At 52.8% G+C, this 12,526-nt stretch overlaps 1 protein-coding gene across 2 annotated transcripts; it reads left to right on the plus strand.

The window, feature by feature from the left end:
* Positions 1-1,668: 1,668 nt before the first annotated feature.
* On the plus strand, positions 1,669-12,133 carry LOC114485006 (MLX-interacting protein-like). Of its 2 annotated transcripts, none has more exons than XM_055082851.1 (2): positions 1,669-2,183; positions 11,905-12,133. In XM_055082851.1, the coding sequence occupies exons 1-2, from the start codon at positions 1,771-1,773 to the stop codon at positions 12,002-12,004; spliced, it is 513 nt and encodes a 170-aa protein (XP_054938826.1). In that variant the 5' UTR covers positions 1,669-1,770; the 3' UTR covers positions 12,005-12,133. The 2 variants fall into 2 exon arrangements, with proteins under 2 accessions (XP_054938826.1, XP_054938827.1); XM_055082852.1 differs by having other exon boundaries at positions 11,881-11,995.
* The last annotated feature ends 393 nt before the right edge of the window (positions 12,134-12,526 follow it).

Here is a 12,526-nt window from a genome sequence, read left to right on the forward strand (position 1 = left end):
GTGGACTTTCAGACGTCTGCAGCCAGAGGTGGGAGCAGTGATTTGGGCGAGTGGGGAGACCCTCAAACTCACACCAGCTGCCGGTCTGTCTGGCCTATCCCTCCTTGGAGGCATCCAGGGAAGGAGTAAGTGCAGCCACTTTGGTAAGAGACATTTGTCCCAACACGCTCCCCTTTAGGAGGCCCTTGTCAGGAGGAAGGTGGGGGAGGGAGCTCAGCCTCCACCCGAATCTGGAAGTGAAACTGGCTTCAAAGCAGAGCACAGGAACAGCAGCAGAGGACACCGGAGGCCCTGCTGACACTAGAGTGGGAGCTCCTGCCCCAGGGACATCACTGGCCCTCTTGCTGCCCTGTCATCCCCTACCGTCCCTACGTGGCCCCCACCCCAGGCTGGCTTTGAGCCCCTTGACAGCTTTCTATAAATGTCAACTCTTAGGTTGGACCATATGAAACGGCTGTTTCTATAGTCAAAAGTGGTTGAGTATTGGCAATTTTCTAGGTGCCTCTGGTCTGGCTGCTTCGGTTTCTTCAGTCTGTAGTCCATTTAATACTCAGTGCTCATTCTTTGCTAGGCACTGTGCTAAGTACTTTAAAGTCATTTTTTAACTATCACAACTTTCTGAGACATAGGAATCATTCCCCACTTGACAGAGAAGACAACTGTGGCTCAGAATTGGAATTGTTTAGGGGCTGGTTCGCCCTCCAAATTTAAGATCTTAGCAATAATGACAGTATTTTGAGTTTTAGTGGCTCTGTCACGTACCAGTTGCCATGCCCTGGGAAAGTGCCTTAAGTAACGTTGACTAAAAAGGCAGGTTCCACCTTTGTGGAGGTGAGAAGCGTTAGTGATCTTTCTTTTTTAAATTAATTAATTAATTAACTTTTGGCTGCGTTCGTTGGGTCTTCGTTGCTGAGCGCGGCCTTTCTCTAGTTGCGGAGAGCAGGGGCTTTTCTTGTTGCAGAGCACAGGCTCTAGGCGCCCAGGCTTCAGTAGTTGTGGCACGTGGGCTCAGTAGTTGTGGCTCGCGGGCTTGGTTGCTCCGCGTCATACGGGATCTTCCCAGACCAGGGCTCGAACCAGTAACCCCTGCATTGGCAGGCGGGTTCTTAACCACTGCGCCACCAGGGAAGTCCAGTGAAGCTTGATTTCGCGTTAGAAAAACCCCTTTGGTATTCAGCGACTCAATTTTATCAATAAAATGGGGACAAAACCCACAGCGCCCAGCAACATCTGTGAAGAGCCACAGTTCCGGGCCCTGTAGGGCCTGGGAGACGGAAGGAGCGCCACCCCAACCCACCACGTGGAGCGCCCGCCCGGCCTGCGGCGAGACCGCAGAACGATTCCCCGGAGCGTGGGGCGGGATCGGCACGGCCCGCTCGGCCAACGCCTCTCCTAGGCCAAGACACTGGAGAGTGGCACCGCCCGGTTACCAAGTCCCGCAGCACCCCGGAGGGAAGGGGGTGGCGAGGGGCGGGGCCTGGAGGCGTGGCCTCCGCCTACCCCTGCCCCCCTTTTTTGTCCGCCCAGACACGGAAAGGTTCCCCTGCGCCTTTAAGAGGCCGAAGCGGGCACCCGATTGGCCGAGATGCGCCGGTGACGTCACGCCGGGGCCGGCGCCGAGGCGGCCCTGACGGCCCGTGCCCTCCCCCTCCCGCCCCGCCGCGCGCTCGCGGACAGTCGGCGCGCGGGCCGGGCCGGGCCGGCGCCCCGTCACCCTTGCTCGCCCGCGTCGCCCCGGAATCCGGGGGATGCCCCCGGCCGGGGCCCCCCATGGCCGCCGACGTCTTCATGTGCTCCCTGCGCCGGCCCCGCAGCCGGGGCCGCGCGGTGCTGCTCAAGCCCCAGGTGCCCGAGGACGACGACGACTCGGACACGGATGAGCCGTCTCCGCCGCCCGCCTCCGGCGCGGCCACCCCGGCCCGGGGCCACGCGAGCGCCTCGCCACTGCCGCCCAGGGCCGGGTCGGGCAGCGAAGAGCCTCCGCGCCGCCAGCAGATCATCCACAGCGGCCACTTCATGGTGTCGTCGCCGCACCGCGAGCACCCGCCCAAGAAGGGCTACGATTTCGACACGGTCAACAAGCAGACGTGCCAGACCTACAGCTTCGGCAAGACCAGCTCCTGCCACCTGTCCATCGACGCCTCGCTCACCAAGCTCTTCGAGTGCATGACCCTGGCCTACAGGTAGGACCCGGCCGGCCCCACCTCTCGAGCGGGACTCCCTTTGACAAAACAAACGTGGAGGGCTGGGCCGCCTGGGGACCTTGGCTTCAGGCATTCCCTTTGGGTCTTACCTCTTCGGGAGGGTTTATGGGTCTGGGGTCCCTAGTGGAAGCGAGAGGGGCGGGGGTCCTGGCCTCTTCCCTGTCAGCAGGGCTTGGGTTCTTCCGGCTTCACGTTCCCCATCCAGGCCCTCACCTCCCATTCCGAGGTCACCGATTTCGGGTAAGAAAAAGGTGTAAATACAGACTGTACCTTGTGTTACGCGACCTTATCCACCCTTCCCCCAAAAGCTTTGTGTGTTTCCAGCAATTGCCAGTAGTGGTTAGGACCACCTGTCCAGGGTGGCTTAAAGTCGCTGTTTCCAGTATTTAATGGTTGAGTCAAATTTCCGAGGCTGTTTCCTCCTTTATAAAGAGGGGATGACAGTAGTGTCTGCCTCCATTGGCTGCTGTGGGGATGGAACGAGATAGGTAAAGTGCTTATTCCAGTGCCTGGCACATAATTAGTTGCTCCAGAAGTGTGAGCTACTTTTCTTATTGACCCAGCAGAGGGAGGCTGGGTCCTCTCACATCCCCTTTATTGGGAAGCCCTCCCCCAACTTCGGAGGGGCCCTGGCTGCCTCCTAGGAAGACTTGGAGCCACAGCTCTTGGAGGTGCAGGCTGTACTCCTGGCAAGTTGGAGGGTTCTTTGGCTGGCTCTGAAACGTTATATGGAGATGTCAGTGTTTAGGGCAGGCATCCCAGGCACCATCCTGACCTGTAGCTCCGGCTCTAGGCGGAGATCCCTTTTTTCTAAGTCACAGAAATATGTGGTCCTCATGGGTTAACATGTCCTTCCACTCTCCCTTTCTCGGTGTGTTTGGTAGGTATTTGCTTCAGATAATTTCTGCCTCAGCAACAGAACTTCTGTGGACTAGCTGCAGTACAGAGCAGCCCAGCCCTGCCCAAAGCTCATGATAGGATCTCCGCAGAGTGGAGGTTACTGCAGTAGTAACTGGACTGGCTGGGGTTGTCTCAGGTCTAGTCTGCAGGCAGCGCAGGGAAAATTTCCTTGGAGACTCCAGAAACAGTGTAAAGAGAGTAGGAACGTTATCCTCACCACCCCCCCTTTTTTTGGAGAGTAGGGAGCCCCAAATATATCCAAGGAACACATTTACCTGAAGTTGAAACACTAGATATACATGGCTCCGGGTGGCATTTTCCCCTCTGGAGTAAATGATTAGTCAACTTGTTCCTTTGTTTTGTTCCTGAAACGCACCCCACTCTTCCCGCCCCCATTTCCTCTCTTGAAGGCTTCCCTGATGGTTTGTTTGCCACATGGCTGCATTACATTACCCAGAGCTCTCCTCCAGCCCCCCTTGCGTGGCACATTGGTTAGGCTCTGCTCTGATTCTCTGGTCTTGCCAGTTTGAGCTGGCACTGAGCCTGTGAAGATGTTCTGTTTTTTTTTTTTTTTTTTTTTAAAAAAACCAAACGGCATTGAGATTGCAGCCCTCTGTCCTCGTTTAGTGCTGCTTACCCAGCCTCAAATTTTGAGCACTTCATTGGAATCAAACGCAACTAGATTGTAGCATATGCTACAGTGTGAGAGAGCCCTTTCAAACAAAATTGGAGGTGAAAGACAGGAATGTGCTTTATTAAGCGAACTTAATCCTCTTCTTTATTTTAATATAAACTTCTCCGCGTACAAAGAGAGAATGGTTGATTGAGTAGCAGGAGACATGGGCTCGAAAGCACTCACCTAAGCTCTGCTAAAGGAAAAATAAACCAGTCTCCCCGCTTTGCCCTCAGTTTGGATAACCTAAAGGCTTATTATTAAATAACACCAAAGAATTTTAGTAATGGTATTTTTTTTTCACTTCTTTCAAAAATATTTTGGCAACTGTCCATTGCTCATTTAACTTTCTTGGTTGCAAAATGCACCCTTGGTTTGGTTTGAGGCTTACCTTGTTCTTCAAGACGTCCAGCCCCTTTGGCTGTCCTGCTTTGCTGTCATTCCCCATGCAGTGTCCTGCCACCGCACGTCCCTGATATGTGTCCACCTAGCAGTTTCTCCTGAAGATGCTCTTTGTGTCTCCGCGTGGGGCTCGTTTGGATGGCCCCAGAGTTTAGCTGGCAGTGTGGAACCCGGGTACAGATTGACAGAGGAGTGACTCCAAACCAGTTGTCTGGGCTGTAGCCTCTGGCCCGGAAAGCAGCATGAGAACAGAAGTGAGTTTCTGACCTCAGCTGTCCTGCACGACCACTAGCTGGCTTTCAGAGAAGGGGGGTTGAAATATGGGGGGCAGGGGGGAAAGAAGAGTCAACCCCAGAGGTGGCCTCACTTCCCTTTCAGTGCGGTGTGAGCCTTCACCACTGTTTTCCAGGTTTTCTGCTCCTGGGGCTGAGAGGAAGGCCAGCTGGGCCTCCTCTTCTGTCTGACTGTTTGTGGCCTAGGCTCTTTCTAACTTCAACTTCCTGTCTGTCCCCTGGCCTCTTCGTTCTAGCCGCCTAACTCTCCCTGGTACACTCTGTGCTTTTTTTTTGGTTTGGTTTCCTGTTAACTGCTGCCTCCCAGCTGTTTCCAGATGAGGCTCAACAGCTCTTTGGGGGAGGAACTAAGTGCAGGGGAAGTTGTGGTTGTTTTTCCCCAGTCGTGTGAACTGGCCTGGGGACTCTGAATGTGGTCTGTTCCTGAACATGCAAAGTCCCGAACCCCTGAAGGGTCTTTGGCAAGACTGACTTCGGGTGGGGGCATAGGGTCTTTGAGGAGTTGGGACTAGGCGTGAACGCGCCCCGAGGTCCACCTGGGCAAGTGACGGTGCGGCTGGACGCCAGCTTCATGCAGCCGGCGTCCACGTCCTTCCCACACCGTGACGCCGAGAAGCCCTGCGGTGAAACATCTTGCTTTGGTCCCACAGTGTGTGTTCAATTACTGGGACCTTTGGGAGGGGAAGAAGTCGCCTCTCCCCAAGGCAGAGCTTAGAAGTTCATGGCTTACCTCCTCTAAGGCTTCCCGTCTGCCACTGTAAAACAGGGAGGATAAAGCTCCCCTGCAGGGTGGAAGTGAGGATTAACTGAGATAATGTCTGTGAATGTGTCTAGTACCTGACGAATAAGAGGCAAGAGGAGGTTTAATGGGCTGAATCCATTCTGTGTCCTCATTCAGCTGACATTTATTAGGAACCCAAGTTTCTCATCTGTAAACTGAGGGAAATAACGTATCTGACTGGGGTCTTTAGTGTGCCTTTCAAATGCCTGCCTGACAAATGCTAAATGGATGCATTCTTGGTTTGTCCATACTTTCTGAGGCCCCACAAAGGAGCTATGTACTCTAGAACATAGTTCATGGTTCTTGCCCTCTTAACACTGTGAGGGATGTCACACGTGTAAATCACCCACGTGGATTCTGAACACATCTAGTAGATAGCTTTTTGTGGTTGGTTTTGGTTTCGCTTCTCCTCTCTCTTTTTTTTTTAATTTACGTTATTTTTGGCTGCCTCGGGAACAGGCTTTCTCTAGTTGCGGCCAGCGGGGCCCACTCTACATTGTGGTGCGCAGGCCTCTCGTTGCAGTGGCCTCTCCTGCTGCGGAGCACGGGCTCTAGGTGAGCGGTTTCAGTAGTTGTGGCTCGAGGGCTCTAGAGTGTTGGCTCAGCAGTTGTGGCGCACGGGCTCTAGAGCGCAGGCTCAGTAGCCGTGGTGCACAGGCCCAGTTGTTCCATGGCACGTGGGATCCTCCCGGACCAGGGCTCGAACCCATGTTCCCTGCAATGTCAGGTGGACTCCCAACCACTGCGCCACGAGGGAAGCCCATCGCTTCTCTTTTTTTTTTCTTTTTTTTTTTTGTGGTATGCAGACCTCTCACTGTTGTGGCCTCTCCCGTTGCGGAGCACAGGCTCCGGACGTGCAGGCTCAGCGGCCATGGCTCACGGGCCCAGCCGCTCCACGGCATGTGGGATCTTCCCGGACCGGGGCACGAACCCGTATGCCCTGCATCGGCAGGCGGACTCTCAACCACTGCGCCACCAGGGAAGCCCATCATCGCTTCTCTTTTTATGTAACTCTTTATTAGGGAGCCTTGGTGTGAATGTCTGGGGGGAGGGGGGAGAGACTGTCCTTTTATGTATTTAAAGATAGGCAGTAGCTTTCTGGACAGTAGATTTCGGCTCCAGTGGACATTTGAGGAGACCTTTTAATTTGGACCTGTAAGATAGCCTTGGGATACAAGTTTCTAGAATGTAACCCTGTATACGTATGTATAGTAACCCTCTGTTCCTGATCCCCAAGGATTAAAGGTTTAGAGCATCTCGTCCTCCAAGTTTTAAGTTTTCCATAGAGGAACTTCCTAATCCTAGGTGCGATAACTAGCTGTAAACGGGAGCCATTCACACAAATGACTAAATTAGTTTTAGTCCTCTGCAGCCATGCTGAAGAGAAGCAGTTCCTCTTCTCTTGCGCTTTCTTTGGTCTTTAATCATAGTATGGTGTCCGTTAAAGGGCCGCACTGAGGTGGGAGTGCGGGCTGCAGAGATGAGAAAAGACCGTCTCTGTCCTCCAGATGAGAAAAGACCGTCTCTGTCCTCCAGGAACTCACAAACCTGGGGTGGGGGACAGATAAACAGACAGTTGTAAAACAGTTAGCAAGGGCTGTGATAAACAACGTGAAACAGGTCCAACGGCAGCACCAGGCAGGGTGCCGAAGCCAGTGTGTGTGTGTGTGTGTGTGTGTGTGTGTGTGTGTGTGTGTGTGTGTGTGTGTGTGTGTGTGTGTGTGTGTGTGTGCATAATCGGAATCACCGTGTGTGTGTGTGTGTGTGTGTGTGTGTGTGTGTGCATAATCGGAATCACCGTGGACAGTTTCCCCTGACATTGGGGTTTCACACCTGTCTCCCCTTCCCCGTGTTAATTGTCAGAAGTCGTGCAGGAAGCCCCAGAGTTCCTTTTGCCTGTCTTCTCCTTGTTGGTAGTCCAGGACCAAATTTCCTTTTTCTGTAGAGGCTGAATGGCTGATTGCCGTCCTGATGGAAGGGCGAAGAAGGGTGATCAAGTTGGGAAGAGCCCGGGGAAGGGGTTGGAGGGGAGGGTGGACGGGGTTCATTTGCTAGGGTGGGGGAGGAGGGAAGAAAATTCGCACCAGCTGAGCAGCTACCGCCCTGCTGGAGTCTCTAGTTATCCTAAGTCATGATAACCCTCTCAGGCAGGTGATGATGGAATTTTCCTATTTTTAAAACTTAAAAAAAAAAAAAAAAAAAAAAAAGGAAGAAAACCTGAGCACAGAAGTTAATTTGCCCTGTTGCTGGGAGGTGAGGCAGCTTATCCAAGGCGGTGTCTCTGGGTGCTGAAAAGGAGTTGAAAAGTCACCTCCCTCTCATCTGCTCACAGAAGCCTGCAGTTCTGTAAGAGAGGAGGTGAAAGTGCCAGTTCCTCTAGGAATGTAAGGCGGGAGAAACCAAGATGGGGAAAACAAATGCCCTTAGGCAGCTCCGTGCCCTTCCTTCAGGACTGTGGCCCTGCCGCCCCCCTCAAAGGGAGTGAATGCCACGATCCTCTGCAAATCCACGACCTCATTGGTTCTGTGTGGTTTTCTTCCATAGACCTGACTTCCCAAGATTCCTGCTCTCTTCACCTTTGACTTTCCCATGGAGCCTAAAAGTTGTCTGGCACATACTGGGTGGCTCAGAACTATATATGGAATTGAAAAGTGAAGCTCAGGGGCCTAGCGGCCAACATCAGAAACTTGCCTCTGGTGAACCTTGTTTATCTTCAGCTCTGCAAAGACAGATGCGCCCTCTGTGGAACAGTGCTTTAGGGGTGTTGGTGTGGAGTGGGACAGCGAGTGTTGTTTTGCTGGGTAGTGTTTGTGTTGTGACCCACACGGACCAGGGCTGTAGGCAGATGAGTGGCCCCTCAGGACGTCCACGTCCTAATCCCCGGGACCTGTGAATATGTTAGGGTACATGGCAAAGAGGAATTAGGGTTGCTAATCAGCTGCCTTTAAAATGGGGAGATTATTTTGGATTACGTGGGTGGGCCCAGTGTAATCAATCACAAGGGTCCTTAAAAGTAGACGAGGAAAGCAGAAGAGAGAACCAGGGAGGGAGCAGCCGGAGAAGGACTTGGAAGATGGAGGGAGGAAGGGGCCACGAGCTAAGGAGTATGGGCAGCCTTTAGAAGCTTGAAAAGGCAAGGAAACAGATTCTCCCCTGGAGTCCTCAGAAGGAACCCAGCGCTGCTGACATCTTGATTTTAGCCCCAGAGACCCATTTCAGACTTCTGACCTCCAGAACTGTAAGACAGTAAATTTGTGTTGTTCTAAGCCACTCATTTTGTGGTCATTTGTTACAGCAGCAATAGGAAACTGATACAGACTGGTTTCAAAAGTTTCTTGAGGTGATGTTTTTAAGCACATAACACAAGGATAAAAGTCTTTCTGAAGGCTTCTTCCCCCCACAGGAGAGCATGGCAGCCCACCCTGCAGTTATGTCAAGCTGTGCTGAGTGTATGAGGCCCCGCTTCAGGGGATCTAGTGATAGGAGGGCCCTCGATATAAAAGAAAGTCTGTAAAGTGGTCTTATCATGGTTCCCTAGCACAGTTTCTAGAGTAGGGTATTGTAGAAAGTTAATAGTACTTATCTTTAAGGATTCTTATATGGCTGATGAAAAATTCAGAGTGTGAGCTCCTGTTCCCCAGAATTGAGTTACTTCTTGGGTATAAAATGTGCAGTTCAGACAGCAAATATCTTAGGTATTTTCTATCTTGTTGGAATTCTGTCTGTGGTTAGAATTCCAGGCCACAGGGCTTGAGTTTTAGGCAGAGCTCTTTTGGCCGCGTGGATCAGGGACCCTCTGGTGCTAGCGCATGTAATGGGGGTTTATTGCAGGGATCAGGAAGGGTGCTGGTACTCCCGTGAACCTCCAGGGTTACCAGGACTGCCGGACTTCAGTGGACACTGGAGTTGGGTCCCAGGGCACTGTGGGCCCTCGGCAGGGGGAGCTTGCCCTTTCCTTAAGGTTCACCCCCATCAAGTGACTCAGCTCCTCTCTCGGGCTCTGCTTTTCTTTGGGAGCTTCTGCTTCCAGCTGGCACTCTCACCTGCTGCCCTGCTCTTCTCTGCTTCAAAGCTCTTGCTTATGGGAGCTTCTGCGCCTGCCTGACTGGAGCTCACCCATGGCCTGTGTTTTGCACACAGACCTGCTTAAAGCTTCCCATTACTGTCAGTGCTGTTTGCCAATTGTCTAATTAAATTAGTCCGTCGTCTCCAATTCAGGTACTTGAGAAGGAGACCAGCAGCGCCCTCCCTCTCTGAGCAGAACCTCAGGGACCCCAGAGCATGAGTCGAGCCCTGGCCTTTGGACAGGGTGCCCTTTCCTTCCAGAAGTATTAATCAGGCCTCTGTTGTGTGCCAGGCACTGTTCTAGCCCTTCGGGGTACAGTAGTAAACAGGACCGATTAGTCATCTGCCTTCATGGCATTTATATTCTTTTTTTTCTTTCAGTTTTATTGAGATATAGGTGACATACAGCCCTGTACACATTTAAGGTGTACAGCACAATGACCCGACTTACAGGTATTGTAAAATCGTGGAGTTTGTTGTCAGTTGGGGGATTCAGTGTGCAAATCAGGTTTATATCGTTACTGCAATAAAGAACATAAAACACGCTGGGAGATGGAAAGTGATGGGGCGGGCAGGGTGGGGGACACCGTTCGGAGAAATGTCCTGACGAGGTGACATTTCAGGTTGAACTGAAACCTGAGTGGCGAGTGGGAACCAGACGTGGGTAGTCATTCCAGGCGGTGGAAGAGCCCGAGGCAGAGGCCCAAGGTGGAATGAATTTGGCACATTCCGGGGCTAGGAAGAAGGCCAGCGTGGCTAGAACTTTGAGGGCAGGGTGAGTGGTGGGAGAAGAGGAGGGAAGGGGCCTGTTGGGTGGTAGGAGGTTAGGATAGTTGCTCATCGCTCTGGGGAGCGGGGACTGGGGGACGGAGGGCAGGGGAGAGCGCGGGGGCCCCAGCGCGGGGGCAGCGGAGGCGGTGGGACGTGCGTGGATTCGGGGCGGCTTTGGGCTTGCCGCCGGATCGGATCTAGGGGGTGTAAGGAAAGAATCAGCAGGGACCCGGAGGGTTTTGGCCTGAGCCGTGGGGGCCATGACTGAAGCGAGGCAGCCGAGGGAGCCCCGTCAGCCGCGTGGCTGGTGTGAGTGGCGCTGAGGACCCTGCGGTGTTGCGCTGTGCCCTAAACTGGCCACGGCGGCCGCGGGCGGAGGAGCTCCCCAGGAAGAGGCTGCGAGGGGCCGTCAGCGTCGGGGGACACCGTGGTGTCTGGGGAGGTCCTCACTGTCGCCAGAGCAGTTCTCCTCTTAGCCCCGACCAGTCTAGACCAGTCCAGGCGCCGGGCTTCTTTCTTCTGTCCCAGCTGCTCTGTCTTGCCTCCCTAACCCCTGTTGTGCCTCATGAGGGGGCGGTTGGCCATGGGAGGTTTTGGCGTTTTGAGCTTGTATTTGGGATTTTTTGGGGGGTTTTGTTTTTTCCTGTGAAATATATACTGTCATATCCCGAACGATATTTTTCACTCACTTGGGTCTGGTTGTGGTAGAGGAGGACCGGCTGGTCTTGAATGCCCTACGAGGAAACTTCTCCAGATCTAGCATTCCTAATGTGTTTGGGGTCAAACTGCACCGTCAGACAAACCTTCTAGAAGGAGGCAGAGTGTAGAAGAGGTTGTCTGGTAGCTCCAGAAGGACGTACAAGATCTGGAAAAATAATTCCAGAAACTGAATTCCTTGTCGATAGCTTTTGAGTCTCACAAGTGAACATAGAGAATCCGATTGAGGAACAGTGAAGAGTGAGGCCAGGGAGTACAGAGCTCGTAAAGGGACAGCAGGGAGAAGCGGGCTGCTGGTAGGAAGAGCAGCGCAGAGGGGACCCCGTGGGGATCTTGTTAGCAGAGTCACACTGTTGAGGAATAGTCTGCACAGGAGCGTCTCTTGTGGAAGCTAGTTACCACTTCTTCCCTCCGCGGCTTGTGGGCATAGGGAAGAAGGCAGCCTCTTTTGCTCGGTCACCATGGAACAAACAGTCATCAAAACAAAAACAGCTTCTTATGTAGAAAGTAGGAGAATTAACCTAGTTTCTAGATATTTACCCAATATTCTGGCTTTTTAAAAAACAACCAAGGGCTTCCCTGGTAACTCAGTGGTTAGGAATCCACCTACCAATGCAGGGAACATGGGTTCGAGCCCTGGTCTGGGGCGATGCCACGTGCCGCGGAGCAACTAAGCCCGTGCGCCACAACTACTGAGCCTGTGCTCTAGAGCCCGCGAGCCACGACTACTGAGCCCACGCGCCGCAACTACTGAAGCCCGTGCGCCTCGAGCCCGTGCTCCTCAACAAGAGAAGCCACCGCAGTGAGAAGCCCACGCACAGCAACGAAGACCCAGTGCAGCCAAAAATAAATAAATAAAATAAATAAATTTATTAAAAAACAAAACAACAACAAAAAACAACCTAAAGAACCCCTTCATATGCTCCGGTGGTAACTGACCCATTTGTAAATGGACTACCTCATCTTATGGGACCTGCCCAGATAGCTGGATACTATGCTTTCTAGAGAAAGTGAATTTATAAATTCCTCTTATTTATTAAAATGAAACACTTTTGGACTTCCCTGGTGGTGCAGTAGTTAATCCGCCTGCCAATGCAGGGGACACGGGTTCGAGCCCAGGTCCGTGAAGATCCCACATGCCGCGGAGCCGCTAAGCCCTAGTGCCACAATTACTGAGCCCAAGTGCCACAACTACTGAAGCCCACGTGCCGAGCTGGTGCTCTGCAACAAGAGAAGCCACCGCAATGAGAAGCCCGCTCACCACAACAAAGAGTAGCTCCCGCTCGCCGCAACTAGAGGAAAGCCCGCGCGCAGCCACAAAGACCCAACGCAGCCAAAAATAAATAAATAAATAAATTTATAAAATGAAACACTTTCAGCGAATTCTTAAAACAGTATATGATTATATTAGCTTGCTGGGTTCTTTTTTTTTTTTTTTTTTGCTTTTTTGTTTGTTTGTTTTTTTGCGGTATGTGGGCCTCTCACTGCTGTGGCCTCTCCCGCTGCGGAGCACAGGCTCCGGACGCGCAGGCTCAGCGGCCACGGCTCAGGGGCCCAGCCGCTCCGCGGCATGTGGGATCTTCCCGGACCGGGGCGCGAACCCGTGTCCCCTGCATCGGGAGGCGGACTCTCAACCACTGCGCCATCAGGGAAGCCCCTAGCTTGCTGTTTTAAACAACTATTTTCCAGTTGAGTAGCGGGGTCTTTTACATTGCCTCCT

The sequence above is a fragment of the Physeter macrocephalus genome, unplaced genomic scaffold, assembly GCF_002837175.3.
Source record: "Physeter macrocephalus isolate SW-GA unplaced genomic scaffold, ASM283717v5 random_375, whole genome shotgun sequence".
Lineage (NCBI taxonomy): Eukaryota > Metazoa > Chordata > Mammalia > Artiodactyla > Physeteridae > Physeter > Physeter macrocephalus.

Excerpts from the sequence above, each read along its gene's own strand:
- LOC114485006 (XM_055082851.1), top strand. The coding sequence starts at position 1,771 with ATGGCCGCCGACGTCTTCATGTGCTCCCTGCGCCGGCCCCGCAGCCGG. Across the intron at positions 2,184-11,904 it reads TGCATGACCCTGGCCTACAG|GGGACACGGGTTCGAGCCCA; the intron begins GTAGGACCCGGC and ends CTGCCAATGCAG.